Consider the following 24,661-nt stretch of genomic DNA (forward strand, 5'->3'; position numbering starts at 1 on the left):
ACGCGCGATCAAAGTATTTTCATGTGAACGTGCCTTTACGTTTACTAATAATTATAATCTGAATTCCTGACATCCGCACTTATTTCCCGTTGTAAACAAAACATGTTTACAAACGCATAAATAATGTTTACTATTTAATTTTTGTTTACTATTCAACCAATGTTTATAATTCTAATGTTTTCAATGGGCTGTTTATGGTTTTACGATAACCTTGTTGATAAGCACGTCTATTTATATGGATTTTATAATTAGTTGAGTTGCATAATACGTATGTGTACGTGTGTGTTGGTTTATTGAATTAATTTACTATTAAGTACTATTAATTTAAAGTGTTATTATTTTTTTCATATATTACATTTGTCATTACAGAACATAGGTCTTGTAGGTTTGGCCGGCAACGCACTTGTAAAGCCTCTGGTGTTTCAAGTGTCCATGGGCGGCTGTGATTGCTTACCATCAGGTGATCCGTCTGCTCGTTTACGGGTTTATTCCATAAGAAAAGTATGTAAAGAACATTTGTAGCTAAAATATGCTCCAAGATTTCTTTTATAAAAAAAATCTATATAGACAGAATATGTCATTTTAATAGTTTTAAAAATTATGATGTAACACACGTACGAAATTACACAAGAAGAAGAAAAAAAATCTGCAGTATCGACGTTATTATGAAATGCATACAATTTCGTACTTTACCTGTATCATTGTTTTGTCACTTGTACTGTTTCCAAAACGTGTCACACGTGTAGAAATTATGTTAAGAATGCATGTTCTTAGTTTTAAGTGCAAAGTGCATTCTATATAATTTCGGGTTGAAGAATATTATTATAAAGATAATTATGCAATAATATGCGCTAACGGCTGGGCATGCTGATCACCAAATTGTTGAAAATCATTGTGTACTCATACTAAATAGAACTTCACTAGTTAGAGAACAGCTCTGCTATGTAGTTTTGAGTCATAGAGGGTCTCTTCTTAATGCTGCCCGTAAACCGTTATTTTTATTAAATTTAGTATACCTCACCATAGTTATTATAAAAATATGTTTTATGATCATAAAATATATTATTTTTCTTTTTATTTTTAACTCAAAAATCGTCCACACTATCAATGACCACAGAACATACAGCCATATTACATTAGTATTTTAATTACACCTATTGTTATGATAATACGTTGTCTTATATTATTTATGGTCTTGTCGTTCGTGATTGTTAAACATCACAACATCTGATAGAATCAATTAATTGATGCATTTATATTGTTCATGATAAACTTAATGACCACTTTTTTTTTTTTTTTTTTCAGGGTGGAAAATCATCCAATGACTTCTCCCGCCTTGGGCGAGGCGAGAGGGAGTGTCAGACTCTTACTGACTAAAACCACCCCGTTCCTACTCCTGCCCGTCGAGCCGGAGCCCCGGTAAACCCGCTAGGTAGTCCGCAGCTCCGGATTAGGCATCAAGCTCCGGATTTATACGTTTTATTCACCTACTAACACAATAGTTACATCATATCATTAATCTTAGAAGAAACAGTATAGAAAAATACTTACTTCTCGGCAAGAATGCGAACAGCAAACTCATCAACGCGCAAGTTAGGTAAGTGGCGACCAGCGTCTGTTTCCTTCCATACTTGTCCAGTACAATCACAACCACAATATACGCTGGTATCTCCACCAAAGTCACCAGCATGAAGCTGACGTACCTATTACTGCTTAAAGACACAGAATTTATCGACAGCCCATAGTACACAAGGGAACATGTCATCCACAAAAACGAACAAATCATCAGTCTCTTCCATATTATGCTTGAACGTATCGCTTTTGACAACTGGGACTTCTTATCCGTCGTCTGACTCTCAGCCTTAAGTAAAGGATCTCCCAAGAAGTCCAGTTCAAGTTTCCTTGGATCCAAATTGTTGATTTTGGCTGCTTTCTTAAGTACTGATACGGCTTTGTCTCTCTTGCCTTTGCTGAGGAGCCAGCGGGCACTTTCATTCATGAACCAGATATAGATGACTACGATCAAGGCCGGGCAGTAGAGAATGAGGATGTAGGTACGCCAGCTTTCGACCACCCAAGCAAGGAGGGCAATGAGGACGACGCCTATGACAAAGGTCATATTGCACATGGCGGATACTATAACTCGCTGTTTAAGGCCGACCAGCTCGATAACTGTAAAGAATAAATTAGTATTAATAAGGGCATGTCGTGAGAAACTCCGTATATAGTCAACGATATTCAAGATTGTAACAATTGTGATGTCTTTCCTAATAGGTACAGTAGGATTTAGAAATGATTTCAATATGAGAATCTTCTCTACTTTTTTTATTTGTTAATCTATTTTTATCGAAGTTGTAGATTTTATATTTGAGTAAACCAGTATATTTTGGTGATTTGGATTTGGTTATGGAGGAAGATAAGAATTTACAATTCTTTTCAATATAATTAGTTGTTTAAGTGTCAATTAGAAAAGCCTATTTGGTGATCAATAGTAGTGAACATTGTTTTGAACATCAAGGTTTACATAATTTGAAACGATCTTTTGAAATAAAAAACTCAATTAAAACATTTTTAAGAAGATAAGAATTACTTACTAAAGACATAAGCAGACGGATACAATCCGCCTCCAAACGCCGCCTCCAAGAAATGTAACGCTACATAGGTCAGATAATTTGGTGCAAATGATCTCGAGAAACCGAATATAAAGCTGGTGGTGGCCGCGAAGCCAACAGCCATTTTTCTCCCAAACCGATCAGAGATGGCACCAGTGAACAACATAGCGACGAACATTCCACAGTTGTGAATGGTCCCAACCAAAGCCCTCTTCCATTCCTGGCAGCCAAGGTTGAACTGAAAGATGAAGGACACTAAGATTTTGTTCAACAGTCTATATATTAAGTACTAGCATGTTTAGATCATGGAGTTTACATATTTGGCGCAGTGGCGTCCACCTCGTGTACTTCGATTACTGCGGACAAATATAGTATTATTATGTAAAGCCAAGTAAGGTTAATGAGTCTACATTTGACACTACAAACAAAAATATAAATAAAGCAAATATTCCAAGTAAGGACACAAGACTCATTTTTGATAAAATCAACAGTTTGGACACAGCAGTTGATATGAGAAAGTGGATTATGCAAACAGACACAGTTTCGTACAATACAAATAAGGGCAAGATTTTATCTCGCAATTTATACATTTTTAAAGTCCATATTCTTTACGAAACAGTTATAATTATCGCATGCAATATAAACTACTATGATCATACCATTAAAGTACTTTTTGGCTTTTACAACTGGACATGCATTAAATAATCGATCTACTCACCTCTTTCACTAGTGAATATTCATCTTCATAGACGAATTTGTCACATGCCATAGTTTTGTTCAGATCGAAGTTGTGAGGTAGGCACTGGAACTCTGAGTTGTTCAGTGGAACATACATCATGCAAGACTCAGGTTTGTTATGGACTTCGTTGGTCGGAATGGCATAGCTGATCCAGGAGGTGTCGTTGAAGCGTTGCTCGCAGCCATTCACGTCACACCTGGTGGGAATTAAAAATTGGACTTGGTTGATGAGGCTTTTCAAAGAGACTGTAGGGACATGACAAGTGACATGACAGTAGTCGCACATTGACAAACAAATCAACGGTTGACGTCATAAATCCTACATCGCACATATGAAGTTTATATGCGAATAAACATGGATAGAAAATCCCACCGAACACCTCGCTTGGTCGGAGGATCCTCCTATTCTTAGGGAATTTTACTTACTATTCCTTAAAAGACAAGACTTTCTTTAGGCTATTCACCTAAGAATTTTGAATTAGGGACTATATCAGTTTGAAAGCGGGTTTAAGTACTATTCTTTGCTTCATCTGTAGGATTTGTTGACTCAATTAATGGCATATTTCCCTATTTTTGTTGGCAACAGAGGTTTAAGCGACATAATAACTTATATCCTTAATACAACGAATATTTTTATTTACATCGATTCGACCTTCATCTTTGTAGGTCAAGGCTTATACGCTTCTATTTTAGTACCTAGTAGTAAATACAACAATGTTTAAAGTTACGTTGCCATCATATGTTTTTGTTTGTGTTTGTTTGTGCCTGGTGTTGTTGTACCAAATAAATGTTTTTTCTTTATTTCATATTCTGTCTCTGTATTTACGCCTGCGTAGTCTTATCTCTATTACGATCTTTAAATGTGATCAATTTTACTAGTACTTTTGACGACAAGAGGTGTTTCATCTATTTCTTGTACAGTATATTTGAATCAGGATTTTGACTTATTAAAGCATTAAATGTTGAAAGAAAACGGTTGAAGGCGAATCCTCCACTAAGCGTCGGAGACTAGTGACCGAAGTCAAAGTCAAAATCAAAAGTCAAAATAATTTATTTCAAACAGACCAGGAAGGCACTTTTGAACGTCAAAGCAAATATAATAATATTAATAACGTCTGTCTGTCGGTCAGTCCTCTAGTGAAGCTATTTGCTCGTTCCAAAGTGTAGATTCCTATGGAGAAGAACGAGCAAAATCCATAGGTTACTCTTTTTCAATCAGATTCACCGACGTGGCCGTTAACGTATTAAGCACATTATTAAGAATGTTGGTATTAAAAAACTTAATAAAACCTCGTTGAACCTTACAACTCATACTCCGTTACTCAGAAATCCCTTTGTTCCTTAAAATGTATAAATAATACAAGATGAAGATGTAGATAGTACAGAGAGATATTCAAAGGGAAATGAGCTCAGAAGTTATTTTGGTCCAGAAACAAGAGTAACAACCGCAACAAATGGAGATTGTACATCAGATGCTGATCCTTAAATACATTCTAAAAAGGTAAAGGTCAATCACCCATCTGTAAATTACGAGTATATAGAAAAGAAAAGTAACGACTGAAAATATGACTATGGTGTAAATTAATATCGAAGCCATCAAAATTGAGATACACGTTTTGTAAATGGGAGGCAAATGTGCTCTAATTAGAGCTCTAATTAGAGCACATTTGATTATAATCAATGAAGGACAAAATAGTCGTTGTCACGACTGCAACCACTAGGAAAATTGTAATATTACATTCTGTATATTCAGAATGAGGTCTTAAGACATTGAAATAGGTCTAGAGTAAGCTGCTATCAGGCTGCTCTAAAATTATACGTATACCTATGTCGCAGGGAAATAAGGACTTCATTAAAGAAAATATTCAAATATTCCTTGTATTCTTACCTGTAAGTCAGTTCTTGGGCTTCAAATATGAATCCACATTCGAAGAAGCTGCTGAGCAGGATTGGGAAGAGAAGCAGCACGAAGTTTAAAAGGTTGTATCTGCCGTATGGTCCCAAACTCTCCAGGATTGAGTCCAGGTTAATCTCTTTTTTGATCTCCTCCATTATTTAAATGCTTTGTCTTGGCTTGATGGTAATTATCTGCAAAGAAAAGAAACTTGAGGTTAATTTCATTGTAAATTGTACTGAGTTAATGGTTTGGTGAAAGATCTTGTATTTTTGGGCTGTGAGCATGCGGTGTTCGGGTGGTGTGTTCCCTAAAGGGATATATAAAAAGGATTGAAGTGTATTATAGTCTAGAAATAATTATTATTTACAACAAATAAACGGCAGACATAACATCTTACGATACAGTATGCTTTCTTTCAACCAGTAGTTTATCTGAGAAGACAATATTATAGAACGTTATTTCGACAAACATTTCATGAACAATAAATAAATAGTAGCTGTAATTGTCTTGTATTAAAATCTAGAACAAGTTATTGATACAATAATTTCTTGGCACCATTAGCATTGTTGTGCTTAGATACTCTTTTTGTCTTATATTCTGTTTTTATTATCTGTTTACTATAAACATGTGTGTTGATTTAATCTTGTTTCTTATTCGAAATATACCTATTTGATAGAAGATTTGAATGTCTTAATAGGGAATTTATAGTGTACGCAAGTTAAATGGCTGCAATTCGCGTTTATCCGCAAATGGTATCAATGTAAACATAATAAGTTTACAACTGACACATTGTTTATTCTTTACACAGAGTTAATCTTTATTGACGCATGTCTGTGTGTGTTTTCCTCATCATTAGGTCTATGGGTGTATTGCTTTATGTAAGTCAATTTATGATTGAAATCAAACTCTTCAAATTGCGTTGTTTTATTTTGTCTTTACTGACTAATTAGGCAGGATTTGTCTCTCACAATGGTTTTTTTTAATGAAAATACGCACTTTTATTTCATTTCGTGTTTGAAAATTATTTAAATCGAAGTCATAGGTTTCGTATAGACTGTCTCGTTGGTTAAGTGGTCCCAAGTGCGACTGCCGGATAAGGAGTCTGGGATCGATTCCCGGGCCGGGCTAAATATTACTGGGGTTTTTCGAATAATTCGCAGTAGGCTCACCTTCTAATACATGGGACTTATAATACAAATGGGGAAAAGTACGTGTACATTGTACAATGGTATTACGTGCCACAATATGCACTCTCTTCGGGAATAAAAAGGCGTTTCTGTATAAATGCGAAATAATAGGTTTTATAACTTACACATTAAGTAAATAAATAGAATTATGTATGGCAGGCGGTTCGCGGTCAATTACTGTTGCCAGGTGGTTCCATATCACCATAATTCTTTTTATATTAACTCACGTGCTTATTATATTAAATTGGAGTGCATTCTATGCAAATTCCTTAGTAAATTGGAACGAATGAAAAGGATTCGTTGCGCTTTATTTTTAATATTGACTTTATTGAGAAATACTAGCTTCGGCCAGCGGCATCGCTCGTTACCATGAGAATAAGAGACCTATTACCCAAGTCAGTTCATACCCTGTCTGTATACGACATTTCAAAATCCGTTCAGTAGTTTCAGCGTGATTGACAGACAAACATCCAAACAAACAAACTTTCACATTTATAATATTAGTGTGATACTATACATACATAACCTCACGCCTGTCTCCCGTGGGGGCAGGACAATGGAACACCAATTGCTACGAATCTTAAACACCTCTTTCGCTTCATCGACAGTCAACAGATTTTTCATGCATACCTATAGCATAATTATGTATAAAGATACTATTACTTAATGAAATCTTTAATATATTCCAATAAAATATGATGTTTGATTTAGCTTACCTAGATTACATTTACATTTCATCAAATACATAACATATTTTTTTTAGTGTCGATTTCTAACTTGCCATTAAGACACGCCAATAATACTTTTACATATTTTTTAAATCGATTTTTTAAATGAAGAATATTTTAAGTATCTATTCCTACACTGAATGCGTCATGCAATACACTCGGGTGCATTGCGTGTGGTAAAGTCGTTCTCAGCATATGTTCGTAATGAGAAGGACTGCATTGGGTGCACATTAAGCTCCACACAACCAGTTTACCATGGTCTCGCTCTTTATGATCTTTCTAAACATTCGAAGATCAGTTTATACTGGTTTGTATAGCTCGATGTGTCGTACCATGTGTATTATAAGGGAGCGCCCTTATAGTGTGGGTGTCATCGCATTTGTAATGTGTCTGTGTGGGTTTGCGCACGTGTGACGTGATTCTGGAATGTTCTTTAGTTATTAATTTTATAGCGTTTTAGAGAAGAAGGATTTGTAAAATATTCGCTTTGAGTAAATTGAAGCCCTAACTAGTTCCAGTAATACCATCAAAAACATCTTGTTAGAAGTGCCTTCTACTTTTGATGATGTGTCAGTTAGTCAGTGATAAAATTTTGAAACTTTGACAAGTTATAATTTTTAAACTAATAAGACAAATTTAATTAAAATTGAAATGTATCATGTTTGTACAATGCATGCTTAGTATTTGAAAAATTCAGACTTCTTGTTTTATCCACAACAAAGTTATAGGCGATCGAAATCGGCCTAAATGGCTTCGAGAAAAGGATGGTATGGCCGTGCCGTTATTATCGTTGTTTAAAAAAAATCACAAACTATCTCTCTCATTCTCTTTCCCTCTCTCTCTTTGATATCATCCTCTTCACTCTCTATATCTTTAAAAGTCTAAATTATAATCCCAAAAACATATAAATATTAATTTCACTCTAAAGTATTTAGGTCATATGAAATTGTTATTCAAATCATTAACCATTCAGTTTTTAGTCACCCACACGATATAATGCTAACGAGCTATTGTGTGTGGATTACATTTGTAACACATACTGCCACACTCAGAGACATTTAATGATTACTTAAACTATTCCTTAGTAACGATTTTGTATCGAAAACAATTGCTAAGGAATGGTCTAAGCAACCATTAAATGACTCTGAGTACGGCGGATAATATTATTGTGGGTACTTTACTAGTTTCTTTATTATTTGACTTAATTTAATGCGGTTTTTGAGATAATCTTGAGGTAAGATGTTGTCTTTTATTGCCATTAAAACATGAACGTTTGGAATCGACTATTCTTCAGTTAAAGTTAAATTAGTATGTTACATGTTGAGTTAAAGAGCTCCAAGTGGTGATGGATTATATTTATTTTTGCTGGTTGGTTATAAGATAAAACTTTTACACGTTAATCTTTAAAATAACTAGATGAACCTGGCATTTCCTATCGGACTGCTCTGAGAAGAAATGCCGAAACATACTCAGAGGTCATAGACTTTTTGAAAGTCCAGACGAGTTTGTGACTATACATTGGATATTTGCAATTTTAGAAACAATTAGAGTTTATAATGCTATAGGTAATAAGTTTACCTAATGATAGAGAGAAATTAACTTTTAGATAAGTTCCTTGATTTCGACTAATTGAACAACGAAGTTATCACAATATAATCCGTAATAGTGTGACCACAAGAATCATTTTTATTTATGCACTTTAATTTAATGCGGTTTTTATATTATCTCAGGTTTATGACAGACTATAAAACTATCAATAGAGTAATATCGGTTAGTAGGTTGTATCGATGGCTATATGCTTTTATGGCTATAGGATTTTAAAAGTGGAACAAAATGTGGTTTTATATTTTTGATTCTAGTATTACTATAAATTCTAGTATTGCTTGCGTATAATTATGTGACAATGTGTAATATCATCCAATGTCTTCTCCCGCCTTGGGCGAGGTGAGAGGGAGTGTCAGACTCTTACTGACTAAAAACCACCCCGTTACTACTCCTGCCTTTCGAGCCGGAGCCCCGGTTAAACCCGCTAGGTAGTCTGCAGCTCGGTGACTTAACCTATATTTGTAATTTTACGATTATGTAAGATAGATTTGTTTTTAAAATGTCGATGTTATTGTTAATAACAGTTGCAATAATTACTAAGGCGTTACATAAGAGGTTACGTTTAGTTTCCTCATGATTAATGCCATGAGAATATTAAGTGATACAATGACTCATATCATTGTAGGTAAGTACTCAACATAATATTATGGTGCGTGGCGCTTATTGTTATAAATAGTTACGTTTGAATAATAATTACTTGGATATTTTATCAAGTTACGTACGGCATATTTCGGCACGAATGGACTCGACTGGAGTTATACAACGGCATCACAGAAAACCGACGTGAAAAAACGCTTGCGTTGTGTGAGTGAGGTTACCGGAGACCCAATTACCCCCTTCCCAGTCTTCTCAATCCCGGATTCTTAAACTACCCTTTAATTCCTAACCGCCAAGAGGCCGGCAACGCACTTGTAACGCCTCTCTTGTTTCGGATATCCATGGGCGGCGGCGATTGCTTACCATCAGATAATCCGTCTGCTCGTTTACCGGCTTATACTATAAAAAAACACATTAACTCCTACGTAGGTTAGAACTCTTCGAGGAAATAAATACATACTGGATAACATTTTATTATGCACTTTACTCATACATATTATGTATGAGTACTGTAGACATATATTATGTGTATAGAAATAATCCTACCTTTATCTTAATTGTATAAATTAATCGCCCAATTGGTAATTGTGGAGATTAGTGGGAGCTCAATACGTTAATTGACCCTTTAATTTATGAATGGACCTGAACTCTGCTTAACTAGTTTCGTTATGAGTCATTTGATGGTGGGTATTAAGGAATTAAGCTGTTGAAGAACTGAGAGGAGGGATAGTTAAATATTGTAACAAGTCATAGTTACATGAAGGGTTAACGTAATAAAAGAGTTATCAAATAATGTAGTAGTATGGCCTATATTGGTTTTTTTATGGAATAATTCGGCAAACTAACTGACGGATCACCTAAGCAAGTAAGCAGTTGCCGCCGCCCATAGATTCTTTAAATACCAGAGGTTGTTACAAGTGCGTTGTCGGCCTTTTGAGGGTTAGGAAGTTAAGGGTTGTAGGGGAATCGGCGATTGGGCTTCCAGTAACCTTACTCACACAACGCAAGCGCTGTTTCACGTCGGTTCCTGTGAGGCAGTAGCATCACTCTGGTCAAGCCAGACCATTTGTGCCGAAGGATGTTTCTCCCACATTTAAAAAAAGTTTTGTCATTGTGATTGAATTTTATAATCACTCAAAATCGTGCTTAGAACAATTCGGCTCACACATGGCTCACAAAATCATGTCATATTTCATAGAGTACAACCCTACGATGGATGAACAGTCAAACAGACAGTGGATTCTTTGTTATACAGTAAGAATTCCCATGTGTTTGCTTTGTCTCAATAGGTACTTCGAGTACGAGAAACGAAGACGCTCTCAAAAAACAAACAGAAACCATTTTAAACTATGTACCTTTAGTATTAAGGCTGAAATTCAAGTGACACAAAACGATAACAGTACTTAGGTACTTTGGTTAGTCTCTAAATAGATTCAAACTACTTTTGACTAGGTACATAATCGGTGTCGCGCTTGACTGAAAACAATTACCACGAAAAAAAACTAAAGTAGGTAATTTTCGTGATATCCAAAAAGTTACTTTAAACCATATAACCCATGACATATGACTGAAAATCAATTAACCGCAAAAAAAACCGCAAGTGAACAGGATGCACATTGAATCGATTTTGTCGGCGGTCAGTTACGGCTCGATACGACACGAGCATAATTCTTTGATAACATGTCGCTCACTGGAGCGTGATTCCTTGTAGCTTCACCACGAAGGTCGGTGTCAGATGACGGTATGACTACATGCTTTGTTGTTTAATGTCGTAGTGTCGTTTGATTTACTTTTAAAAAGAGTATAAGATCAAAATTCTGTAATCCTATTTGATATAACACATGAACAGCCTGTGACAGCTAATTGAAGCTGTTGGACTTTTTTTTTGAGGGGGGAAAGTCGTCCATTGCCTTCTCTCGCCATGGGTGAGACTAGAGGGAGTGTCAGACTTTACTGACTAAAAACAACCCTGTTCCTTCTCCTGCTTTGAGCCGGAGCCACGGTAACCTGTTACGTTGTCCCCAGCTTAACTCTTGGACTACGGGGGTCTTCACGTGGAAGGGTTGTGCTGAAATTCTCATTTTTAGGCGTCGAAGTACTCGTCCGCATCACTGTCACTGGGGAACGTTCCCAGAAGACTGGCCGCATTGCCACGTTGAATGGCAATGCTTATCTTCTGACCGAAGAAATAGCCAACCTTCTCGTCACGTCTTTATCGCATTAAATATGTATGTGTATCATAGACTATAATCTTTTAGGTCATATCACATTTTTGGCGTAGAGATTTTTGATATATCTATCCAATAGGAATAACTGGACCTACGTCCATATGATGTGTCCGTATAGCAACCAATCGTAAATAGTGGCACAAGTTTATCGCGTCCTAGTCATCCGAGCTTCCGGATGTCAGATAAGCTGGAGAATTTTAAACAAAACTGTTATCAAATGTATACGTAACATAGTAACACTGGATTTCTTTTGACGAAGTACCTACATATATTTTAGTCGTGGGAGAATCATGCTTCGGTACGAAGCCGGCTCGACCGGAGTAATACCACAGTCTCAGAAAACCGACGTGAAACAATGGTTGCGTTGTATGTCGTTGTGTGCGTGAGGTTACCGGAAGCCCAATTACCCGCCTTCGCAAATCCTCGATACCCTAACAACCCTTAAATTTCTTATCACCAAAAGATCGGCAACGCATTTGTAACGCTTCTTGTGTTTCGGGTATCCATGGGCGGCGGCGATTGCTTACAATGGTAACTGCCGATAAGTGATCCGTCTGCTCGTTTACCGGCTAATACCATAAAGAAGACATACATAGAAATGTATGGAATACAAATTCCTTTGCATTTGCAGTTAATTTCCTGCATCCAAAATGCAAACATATACACACAGTTTCCAATAATGAGACGAAAATCCTATCGAAGCTAACGACGAGATCTAGTTCTGCTAATTACCGGACACAGACCGTATCGTATTAACACGACTAATTTCCACCTGCGGCGCCGGTAATAAAACCGGACCGGTAACCGTAAACATCATAAAAGGAGCTAATAATATGTAATTTGACTGCCTCGTTGCTCGAGTTGTCGAAAGTGAGACTGCCGGACAAGGGATCACGGGTTCGGGCAAAGGATTACTGGGTATTTTCGGTTTTTCGAAAATTTCTTAGTAGTAGCACGGAGTCTGAAATTGTGCCCAGTATATGGCAATAGGCTCACCCCCTATTACATGGGACTTATAACACAAATGGTGAAAAGTGGGTGTACATTGTATAGCGGCATAACGTGCCGTAATGTGCACCTCTGCCTACCCCTTCGGGGATAAAAGGCGTGACGTTGCATGTATTATATGTAATTTTATGCTTTCATCACATGTAATGTAAACCTACGATTATTTTTGTTAGGTTTTCGTTCATTCGTACGTAATTGTGGCTTGCCATGCTTGTAGTTGCAATCGTAAAGTTGCATAACCGTCGTGCAATTATCACTAACTGGTTTTGGCATGATGAAGCTAATTGTGGGAATTGCTTTAATTTTGAGGTTACGTTGGATGAAAGGCAGAATGATTGACGTAGATGGTGAGATATTACGAAAAACTGTATACGGGAGAGTATGAGTGCTTTTCCACCAGAGATGTGCTATGCTACAAAGATATCATAGCTAAGCTGTGAAACTATGTAACCGTTTCCAGCGATACTAATCTATATAGCTGTGCGAGGAAGATGCGCAGCGAGCGAGTTTGAGTATGCGATGTATCGATAGAAGGGAAGCCATCCATAGCTCGCATCTTTCCATATAATAAATATAGCTTAGTTGAGTCCGTTTCTACCAGTGCTAAGCTATGAATATAATTGGTGAGGCCCAAACCTAGCACATCTCCGATGGAAAAGCACCCTAATGAAAGGACTATTATGATCTACACTATGATATAAAGCTGAAGAGTTTGTTGGTTATAACGAGCAAATCTCCGAAACTCCTGGACCAATTTGAATAGTGCAGAAGTAGCTAGTTTTTGTAAAATACCAAGATGGAATGCTTAACAAAAATTAACGATTAACAATCAACAGTCCTTTTCCAAATAGCAAAAGACGGTATCATGCATTTTTAAGCTAATTAAAGTGAGGCTTACCGAAGAGCAATCCTGGCGTGTAGCCAACTTAACGGTAAAGTCAAGTGGACATTCCTCTCGGATCTATTGGCAGAATTTAAAACGAATCTCAATGGAGAGATTAAAAGTAGATCTACTAATTTATCGTTGCATCAGACCAGCAGACAAATGCTAGGAAGTTAATCGATAATCGCTAATCGATAATCGTTAAAACAAATAAAAGGAAGATAGTCTTTAGTCGTTTCGCAACGAGGTGAAAATAAGGATAAGTTAATCGATTAATATTGTTTGTTTGTTAGTTATTTATTGTCTGGTAATTAGGTTTGTGATTAAGGTACGGTAATGAGTTTAGCTATTGTTTGTTTCTTGTAATTATGATTATTAAAAGTAAATAGGTTTTTACCTTAAAGCTTAGTATTGGAGATTTTGTTAAGGAAATCTGATTGGGAAGGCTGCAAGAATATTGGTGTCACATCAAGCGGATTTTCGATTGACTCAAACTTTCTTACATTAGATAAAATCAATAAATAATTCATTAAATACGAGTGAGAAAGGTTGGAAGAATAAAAAAGGTATTATTTAGATATTGTTTGCTGAAACTAATAACCTATTTTTAATACAAAATCTAAGCTCTAGTGTCGTCGTCATTCACCATTTCCATCAACATATTTTGATTGAGATAGGTATATAAGTAACCCCCATATTCAGAGTCATTTAATGGTTACTTAACCCACTCCTTAGCAATTGTTTTTGGATCAAAATAGCAATTGTTTTTGGAATAAAATCGTTACTAAGGAGTAAGGCAACAAGACTATATTAATTAAAATATAGATTAATATACTGAGTGGGAAAGGCCGAGTCTAGTATGATATAATTCTCTTCAATCAGAGTGCAGTTACATCGTTATGCATTCACAGAACAGCTCTCTGAGGTTTTTCTAAGAATGCCACATGCATGGATCTTGGATGCTAAATGATAAGCACTCAGAGACATATAAAGATTCCTTATTCTTTAGTAACGATTTTGTATGGAAAACAATTGCTAAAGACTGGGTTAAGTAACCATTAAATGACCCTGAGTATGGCGCTTAAAGCCTCCTCGTCAGCCATTTTGAACTCCAATCAGTTTATACTATACATGTTTACTTTACATATAGTATGTAGTAAAAATATACGTTTTGCCAACTCAATGAATGATTTCAATGATAAAGTAAATTTGTAGAAAATCACGTTCATTTGTTTGCGAGTGTCATGCTGAGATATATTTTTAATGTATTATTTATTATACAATGTGATAGGCGTGGGACTTCTAACCCGTTAAGGCTGAGTACTACATCTAATTTTATCGACAAAAATAATAATATGGGGGGTTGAACCCCTAATTGAAAATATTGAAAAATAGTGATTTTTTCGGTTAAAATAATTCACAAATGATTTTTTTTCTCACCAAAACATTATCAAACATATGAAAAAAGTAATGAATTAGTTAGCCAAGGTTATTAGGTACCGTTAGTCGTTTTTTTTTTGTTTCTACGACGCATACAACCTTTGATATTAAAAAAAGTAAAAAAAATATTAAAATAGCCATAACTTTTAGGGGGAGGGGATTCGACCACTTCGACCCCCGACTTTTGTCGATAAAATTAGGTGTAGAACTCAGCCTTAACGGGTTAGAAGTCTCGCCCCTATCACATTGTATATATGTAAACGTCAGTTACTTATTTACTAACTTTAAATTTAGGTATTCAAGGTTATATAATTATTACAGTTTTAAGATTTTCATATTAAGGAGTTATTTTGTGAATTACGGAAAACGTAACAGGTTACCGGGGCTCCGGCTTAAAGCGGGAGTAGGAACGGGATGGTTTTTAGTCAGTAAGAGTCTGACACTACCTCTCGCCTTACCCAAAACGGTAGAAGTCAATGGATGATTTTCCCCCCTCAAAAAAAGTCAATAAGACCCTTATGTTTATTATATCCATTAATCCTTTTATTTCAAAGAATAAAAGGATTCATGCTGTCTTATATAATCACGTTAACATAAGTTTAACCGTGCTAATAAATAATTATCTTAAGGATTGTTTACAAGAGCAACTAACATCGTGTGACCACACAATGGTCCAAGCCTGTTCTCAAATAACAAAATAGTTCCTCCCATTGTTGCTTGGGAATAAATACCTAACTACAAGTATGATGCATTAATAACAAATAATATAAGCTTTAGACTAGGTACTGCCTAGGTCCTTAGAACAGATAGATTTCTTAATTAATTATTATGTTATCGGCTTATGTACAAATACTCAAAAAAGTTATAAATAAATAAGATACATTTCTACTATGTCAGTCTAAAGACTAGACTGTTCAGATAACAGCTATATTTCAGATTACCAACAACCTTGACCAAGAGATTTGTGAATATTATCATATATCATTGATATAAAAATGCAAATCACATACATATTTGTCATATTTGAATAACATGAATATTTCTTAGTCATAAACACAAAAAATACTGAATGATTTACTTAATGTCATAAAACAGAATAAAGTAAATAACATCGTGAGAAATCATGGACTTGGAAGAGTCTGACCTCATTCCTCACTTAGGGCAGGAGCTGCGGTCTACCTATCGGGTTTACCGGGGTTCCGGCTCCAAAAGCAGGAGTAGAAACCGGGTGGTTTCTAGTAAGTAAGAGTCTGACACTCCCTCTCGCCTTGACCAAGACGAGAGAAGTCATTAAATTATTGTTTTCCCCTAAAAAAGAGGGCAGGGTGGTAAGGATAACGCTTATTATATTCATTGCCCTTTGCCAGCAAAAAAACACGAACATCACGAACTGCTGATGTTACAAATTCACCAGGATATATTAGCCAGATTCAAAACAATACGACCAGAAGATACTACAACGAACAACCGTAAACACTATTTAATCGAAATGTAATTGTTTTCAATTGAGAACAAAACAGCTTATATTAAAAATAAACGCTAAGAATAACACATGTAAATATTAATGGACACAATACTTATATATTGAACGGATAACATTAAATATACCTACATATGAAAAGGTCAGACAAGAGACCGATTATATGCAATCTCATCATCGATATTAAGAATCCGTGACAGTCTGCTCCGCTATGTTGGGTTTACCATGATCGTATAGCAGATGGGTTGCATATTGCAGTACAAAAGGTTCAGGTTTATAAGAGAGTGCTGCTGTTCACATCAATGTTCTATAAGTGGCTACTGCTGACCAAAGGCCTCTTTTCGCACGGAGAAGGTTTGAGCGTTAATCACCACGCTTGCTCAATGCGGGTTGGCGATTTCAAACTTATAATAAGATATTATAAGCTCAGGTTTCCTCACGATGTTTTCCTTCACCGTTAGTCAGTGGTGTCTAAATAATCTTAGAAAGGACATATTATAACTTGGAAAAAGTCACATTGGTACTTTGCCGTTGGTAGGTTTCGAGTTTGAACCCTCATGAATAAGAAGCGAGGGTTTTAAACCTCCGGGCTACCACGACGGGCTGCTATGTTCAGCCTCTGTTAAATGTGTCCCTCAGTTGACTCTTGCGCCACCCGCGAGAAGAGTTTTTTTTTAAAGGTGGATAATTATCCAATGGCTTCTCCCGCTTTGGGCGAGGCACAAGGGAGTGTCAGACTCTTACTGACTAAAAACCATCCAGTTTCTACTCCTGCATTTCGAGCCGGAGCCCTGGTAAACTCACTAGATAGTCCGCAGCTCTGGTGGACTAGACAGGCAGAGCTTTAAAAATTACGATCAATTTCCAAATAAAACAGTTTTCAGATAAAGATCTGTGCAAATAGTAGAAATTCAAGGATCAGCCTTGATTTGTGGTGAAACGCCGGCGCATTCGCAACGTTCGACATGCCTATGAATCGTGATCCATTAATTTGTTCGTTTAGATACTTTTGTTTCGTTTTGTGTCACGCTGGTTTTTTGGGAAACGAGTTGAAATTGTATGTCATTGACTTGTTGGATGTAGTAAGAATTGTGTTGAGTTCATAAGCTTGGTTTCCTAGAATCTTGGTTGTTATTTCCTTTAACTATCTTATGATAGCAGGTAAAGGACCCAATAATCATAGAACATTCTGCGTTCCATCTTCTACTGCCACAATTGAAGATATAGTTCATTTTAGAACAAGCGTCTTTGCTTTTGATTTACATGATATTTATTGCTTTGAGAAAGTTGAAATACCGATTACACAGTTCTTTGGATGAGCCATAGAAATGTTGTTCTTATGAATCTGTCAATAAGTCTCATTTCTCAAAAACAAACAAAAGCAATACAAATTAACATATTTTCATAAAACATATTGTTTGAGAGGGGAACAATCATCCAATGACTTGCCCGCCTTGGGTGACCAGAGGGAGTCTCAGCATCTTACTAAAAACCACCCCGTTCTTACTACTGCTCTTTTAAACCGGAGTCCCGGCTACCCATCAGGTCTTCCATGGCTCTATATCGGATGTCCCACAGCTCCGTATCATACGAGTATTGTTCATAAAACCCCTAAGATTTGAATACCTTCAATATAATTTGCAATTTGTATTTATAGCCATTTACGAAACTACTTATCAATAGCACTCGGGCGAGTCGTGAACGAATCATTCGGTCCATTTAGATGCTATTGTTCAATACTCATTGACTATTTAATAGTTCCAATCTTCGTTGCGGATTTATCATGTGGTTTGGTCTCACGGAATACTGTCTGTATATAGTTTAGTTATGGGTATATTGATTGGGCGATGGTTGGAGTAATTTTAGTCAAAGTTGTATGGTTTTTGATTTGATTTGATGACGTGTAAGAAAGAAAGATATGAATGAAAGTAATGAATTTAATGTTGAATGCATTTAAAGTCACATAAACCACACTAGAAACAAAATATCGATTGAATAATTCAAATACGGTTACGGTAATGTTACCAACAAATAATTTTATGATAGGTTTTAACTATATTTTTTATATATTTGACGTGCCTTAATAGTAATAACGTGTCTAAATAAATAAACATTTCAAACCTTTTGTACGAATAAAAACGACAGCAGAATTAAAATTTTTTTAGAATTGAGAAGCCTAATGTAATTACCATAAACACGTTTTTCAACAAAAACGTTTTGATTTTAAGTCAACAAAAAATTATTCAGAAATTTCGAGCCGCCATCATGTTTAATCGCATTAGCAAACAGTTGAATAAATACACTATTCATTGAATAATACATCTGCCCTCTAAAATGTTTACGTTGTTTTCAAAATAGATGTATTTAAATTTTATTTTTACGACATTGCCGAACGTTCGATTAAAAGGCAAAGTCGATTTAAATACATGAGACTAAAAAAAAACATTTTTATACAAAAATAAAGTCAGGTCTTGACATCAAAAGTAACTTGAAATGCAACTCAAATAACATCAAATTCAGGTGATTTAAAAAAGAAACGTTGTTTTAGTTAGTGTTACTAATTAATAGTTAAGATTTCAACCAATTGGATCCTTTAGATTACGTATAATAAAAACAGGCATAAGATACATAGAAATAAAAATCTGTATGGAAATTATAATTACCGTATCCAGATAAAACAATTGGGTAACGGGAAGCTATTCTATGAAATGTTCTATGAAATGATGACCAAAGTTAAAATATTTTTATTAAGTATCTCACTTGATTTTTCCAATTACAAGAAACACTACTATCACCATTGAGGTTAATCAGTGTACTATGCTAAAAATAATAAATTTCCTCAATAATATAGCGTTCACAGAGGACATTGGGGACGGTAATGAGTTAAAATTATAACAGACGGAAATCCCTTAAGAAAAAGGTATATTTGATATCTTTTCGTTGTGGACAACTGATTAGATAAGTGTGACATAATATCAACAAATATTTTTGAAAATATTTGCTTAGTAGGCTTAAGTTATTTATAGGTGTCGTAAATGAAACCGCTCTTCACATTATCTTAAGGAAGGTCGTGGTCTATGTCCTTTGATGACTCATTCAATCTAGACTTGATAAAGGTAGGGCTAATGCCTGATCCGGAGTTATGGAGGTGCAGGTGTACCGGGACTCCAGCTCGAAGGACAGGAGAAGGAACGGCGTGGTTTTTAGTCAGTAAGAATCTGACAGTTTCTCTCGCCTCGCCCAAAGCGGGAGTCATTGGATGATTTTCCCTTTTTAAAAATACCTCTGACGAAAAAAGAGAAAGAGGATTCTCTGGATTTCAATCGGTGCGGATACCTACACAGAATACAGAATAGCGGAACGCCAATTTTCATAACATAGCGGTTTTGTGAATATTTTTAACTCGATCTCTTTCAGAAGTTGATTTCTAATTCCAAACTAAATAGACAAGGTCAATAATAAAGAGCACTAAACTCCTCCGTTTAACAAAGATTAATTTTTAATCGATACAATTCTCGATTCTATTAAGGAGCGAGCCAATGAAAACGGATGCTCTGTTATCGATTCAATAATTACCAATTTATTCAATCGATAAAGTCTTAGTGCGAGTCCTGTGTACATTAATACAACGATTTTATAGCTTTGTGCAAGTTCAATAACTTGGATAGAGAGGAGCTGAGACAAAAATAGTTTTATCGATATCGATAAAGGCGATAAAAGCACTCGATTGTGTGAGATAAGTAAGGTTTTGTTTAGGCACGGAATTATTGATATTGCATAGGTACAAATATGTTGAAAGCTGGATTTAGTAACATAATTACGTCTGTTTTCATAGATAAAGTTTCAAATCAGATTATTAGTAAAAACTTAGATATATGTAGTTAAAAATAGTATTTAAACTAAAGTACCAAATGAATAGTTACTGTTAAATTAAAAATAAAAGTCAGGTTGTCATCCTTAAATTGCCGAACCACTTTTTAAAAAGTTTGGTGCAGCTTTTTAGATGGATATATCTGATAGTAAGCAATCGCCGCGCCCATGGACACCCGAAACACCAGAGGCGTTACAAGTGCGTTGTGACATGAATTTTCTGTGCGGCCGTGGTATCACTCCGTGTTCGAGTCGGCCTATTTATACCGAAGTATGGCTCTCCCACACTTTAGACAGTTTCGAAGGCAGTTGCTAACTATGACTTGGCTAGTATTATAGTAACCTTGCACCTACACTAAATGCAACATAAACACTCAGAAACCAGTATTAAAACAATAAAAGCAGATGTATAAAGGAAGCATACAAAACTGATTCAACCCAGTACTCGTATGTAAACAATGAACAGAGTGAAGTTCAAGTACAACATTATGACGTCATGATATATGAGTGCTGCTATATTCACACAGATATGGTAGAAGCATGACATTATATACGTGAGTTTAGTAAAGGGTGTGTATTTTTCGCCCAAAGGGTGTTTTTCCGCCAGAGATGTGCTATGCTACGTTGGTGTGGATATGTTTGGCTCCCACCAATCATATTTAATGGTACACACATAGTTTTATAGTTTAAGCACTGGTGGAACCAGACTCAGTTAAGCTACGTTTTTTATGGAAAGATGCGTGCTATAGATGTATGCAATGGATGGCTTCTACTGTCGAAACACATCTACATAGCTTAGTATTAGTAGAAACGCTCACATAGTTCACAGCTTCACTATTATATCTTCGTAGCATAGCTGCATAGTACATCTTTAGTTTAAAAGCACCCTAATTAATGACTGTTTAACATCATTGGTCCGATTTCTCGAGTATAATATAAACAGTTTTTGTAGCTAGCCGAAAGCATCAAAGGTCTAAATATCTGGGTAAGAATGTGAATCACGCTTAGTGATATATGAGTTCTGAATTGTGTAGGCTAGGTGGTGATCGTTCCATGTAAAACACTGATAATAATTAGCCAAAACGAATTGAAACAAGTACATGAGAAAGAAAGACCGATTAAAAAAATTGAGACAAAAATCTTCGAATCTTACTTCTAATTACAAATATCTGTCTCAAGAAACTCTCGTGTTTGGCAGTCACAGCTACACATGTGTCATTTCAATCGACGAGACAATCTTAAAGTCTCTTAAAGAGCATAATTTATACGTACAAATATAATCTTTATGTCACTTTATACACATGAATCTTTATCTTCATTATTATTAATTAGTCTCGAGATAATCGCTGTTATATTAATGAATAATGTCATTGTGGTCTTAATCTCACATTGAATACATGCGTGACCTTCTGATAAAGTCTTTTGGTACTTAATCACTGGACTTTAGGTCAGATTTTGAGACCTAAAAGTGACCTTACGTGCACTGTGTAATACAGTCAAATATATCTTCTCAAAGATTTCGTTCATACTACATATATTACGTTTAGTTAATGGGTGACTACGGATGGTTGACTGTTCCAGAGATCTTTATAGACAACCAATCAGATACAAGTCAAATCATTGGCGTTGAAGGAGAGTATCTACTAGATATCAAACTTCGTGATTCTTTGTGATCGATCGTCAAGCTGATTACCACAAGACTGCTGCAACAATCAACCAAAGTGTGGTCTGTACTCTAGTCAACCAACCACATGTATGACCACATAATTATGACTGAGTAGCCCTAAAAATGTATCTGTATCTCTGCCAACTACCAAGATAATATAATTATATATAAATACGTATTGCTGTTTAAAATAATGACTTAATAAAATACATATAAATCTCTTTATCGCTTTGGCTACGAAGGTCAGACATTCATACAGTGTTTTAAACCTGGGTTTATACAGTTTGACAGAGTGCTTCTATTCATGTCCTAACGATAATCTTCAGCGCTTCAGTAATTAATGGTAGTTTGTAAGATAACGCTGAATTTATTGCTATTCTACGAAAAAAGAATAATATTGCTTTTGCGTGTGGTTTTACTTCTGTTAATAGGTAAGATATCTTTGAAAATTAACATACTTACTAGTTTTTTTTAACGTTGATAAGTCTGTGTTTGGCCACCAACCCGCTTACTGCCAGGACGGCGAAGCGAAGATGTGGCCGAAGATGGAGCATACAGACTTAGAAAGTACCTCGAAAAGACCCGGGTTGTATTTCTCAGGAAAAATAGAATTAATTAGTTTAATTTTAAATGTGCTTACTACAACTAGGATTTTGTCCAGATTGATTTTATTCCTGATTGACTGTCTAAAATGATTTCCAGATTAACTTCCATACAAAAAATCAGTAATATTTTGCAACGAGACGGTTACTGGATCCCTCATTATCATTATACCCATTTTCCGACCACCGAGATATTCTACCATATCTTTCGCAAATCAGTAGGATCTTTACTTGAATGGATATTATAGCAGTTTACTATAAACTAGGTCTTAAATATATTTCATGCAAAATATTCGTGTTGTTGGCTCAATTAGGCCCCCCTAGTCTTATCAGTTGAATCATCTAGCTATGTATGAGTGAAGATAAGAGGATTAGTTCACTATCTGTAATTGGTAATCTGGTCAAGTAATTGACTATGTAATAATGCTGTAGGACCTATACACCTATGCTCTACCTGTTAGATGTTTATGAGTTAGTTGTAAATCATTTCTTTAGGGAAAATCTCTTTGAGATCTTTCAAGTCTAATCATAAATATGTACTTTCAGCAAAAAAATAAGCTAGAAGTAAATATTGGAATTTTCTTTCTACTGTTATTAGTCGAGTAGTCGCGAGACTGACTTTCAGGCTAACTAAGGTCTCAGTGTTTGATCACAGGTTTGATGTCCAGGCCAAGTAAAGAATTAATAGGTTTTCATTCAATATTAATTGTGCTATAGGCTGTGTAGTAATACTGTTGAATAAAGTATATTTTTTTTAAAGAGAGCCGCCCTTCATGTCCATTACCACCTCAGTTTTATTAAGTCAGTTTATATCCTTCTCCTAAGTCGTAAATCGTAACAAAATCACATCAGCTAAACGCGAGATAATCGCGCACAAACATACGTACATACATACAGGTTTAACTGAGAACCTCCTTTTTTAAGTCAGTTAAAAAGACACTAAGCATACCTAGAGATAACAATTTACCATTTTGTGCACTTTTGTATATCCTTTCAAAGAACATCCAAATAATACGTTAAATAATGCGAATTCTCAAACAGTTAATTAAGGAATTCCTATAACTTCGCCTTCAGTTTATCAAGTCGAAGTCTTATTAATGCTTTATTTGCTAACATGGAGTTTACGTAAAGTTCCCAACTTTCGTCTGTATTAGTCTCATCTTATTTATTATTTGTTTGTTGATCTGTGTTCGTTGTGATTTAATTATGTGCTTTGTTGTGTGAGTTGGGTAAGCAGGGAAGAAGCTGTTTTGTTTCGTCATCAAAAATAGCATATAAATGGGCCACTGCTGATCAAAGGTCTCTTCTCATAGGAAGAAGGTTTCAGTAATAATCACCACGCTGGCTCAATGCTATTTCAAACTTCTATAATTGTTATTCTATTATCAATTCTACGTGTAGCAGTAAGGGGGAGGCCATTCTTCAAAAGTTGACGTCTCTCGGCTGATGATGATGATAATTATTATAATGTCAAAACTTACTTATAAGTAGACATTATTACTGATTGAAATTTGGAACAGAGGTGGATCATGGTCTGGAAGCCGCTGGCAGAAGCTACATAATATACAATGTGATAGGGTTGGGACTTCTAACCCGTTAAGGCTGAGTACTACATCTAATTTTATCGACAAAAAAAATAAAATGGGGGGTTGAACCCCTAATTGAAAATATTGAAAAATAGTGATTTTTTCGGTAAAAATAATTCACAAATTATTTTTATCTTACCAAAACATTATCAAACATATGAAAAAAGTAATGAATTAGTTAGCCAGGGTTATTAGCTACTGTTTGTCGTATTTTTTTGGTTCTACGACGCATACAACCTTTGATATCAAAAAAAGTAAAAAAAAATATTAAAATAGCCATAATTTTTCCCCCTAAAAATTATGGCTATTTCGACCACTTCGACCCCCGACTTTTGTCGATAAAATTAGATGTAGAACTCAGCCTTAACGGGTTAGAAGTCTCGCCCCTATCACATTGTATAGTGTTATAAGTTAAAATTAATAAATAAATCACATTCCACATAAATATCTATTCTTAATTTATTATCTACAACATTCTTAATACACTAAACCTGTTTAGAAATTAGTTCACAAACTTTAACGCGTGCTTACTTA

At 35.4% G+C, this 24,661-nt stretch overlaps 1 protein-coding gene and 2 long non-coding RNA genes across 5 annotated transcripts in view; 1 reads left to right on the forward strand and 2 right to left on the reverse strand.

Moving 5' to 3' along the window:
- LOC126912571 (uncharacterized) overlaps positions 1 to 24,529 on the reverse strand; it is a 99,662-nt gene extending 75,133 nt beyond the window's left edge. Inside the window, exon 1 of the long non-coding RNA XR_007707271.1 lies at positions 24,445 to 24,529. This is a non-coding gene — a long non-coding RNA (uncharacterized LOC126912571). The remainder of the gene's footprint in view (positions 1 to 24,444) is intronic.
- LOC118274067 (organic cation transporter protein-like) overlaps positions 1 to 24,661 on the reverse strand; it is a 40,613-nt gene that overhangs the window by 8,355 nt on the left and 7,597 nt on the right. Inside the window, exons 1-5 of one of the 3 annotated variants that reach the window (XM_050705028.1) lie at positions 19,164 to 19,185; positions 5,239 to 5,438; positions 3,331 to 3,547; positions 2,595 to 2,850; positions 1,552 to 2,172 (exon numbers count right to left, since the gene is read on the reverse strand). In XM_050705028.1, the coding sequence (XP_050560985.1) occupies positions 1,552 to 2,172; positions 2,595 to 2,850; positions 3,331 to 3,547; positions 5,239 to 5,402 (1,258 nt within the window). In that variant the 5' untranslated portion in view covers positions 5,403 to 5,438; positions 19,164 to 19,185. Of the gene's footprint in view, positions 1 to 1,551; positions 2,173 to 2,594; positions 2,851 to 3,330; positions 3,548 to 5,238; positions 5,439 to 13,498; positions 13,518 to 19,163; positions 19,186 to 24,661 lie in introns of those variants that run through there. The other 2 variants (XM_035591423.2, XM_035591422.2) reach the window with 2 other exon arrangements.
- LOC126912572 (uncharacterized) lies at positions 14,756 to 24,528 on the forward strand. Its single transcript, XR_007707273.1, has 2 exons — positions 14,756 to 15,123; positions 24,476 to 24,528. It is a non-coding gene; the product is annotated as an uncharacterized LOC126912572 (long non-coding RNA).

The sequence above is a fragment of the Spodoptera frugiperda genome, chromosome 3 (assembly GCF_023101765.2).
Source record: "Spodoptera frugiperda isolate SF20-4 chromosome 3, AGI-APGP_CSIRO_Sfru_2.0, whole genome shotgun sequence".
NCBI classification, from domain to species: domain Eukaryota; kingdom Metazoa; phylum Arthropoda; class Insecta; order Lepidoptera; family Noctuidae; genus Spodoptera; species Spodoptera frugiperda.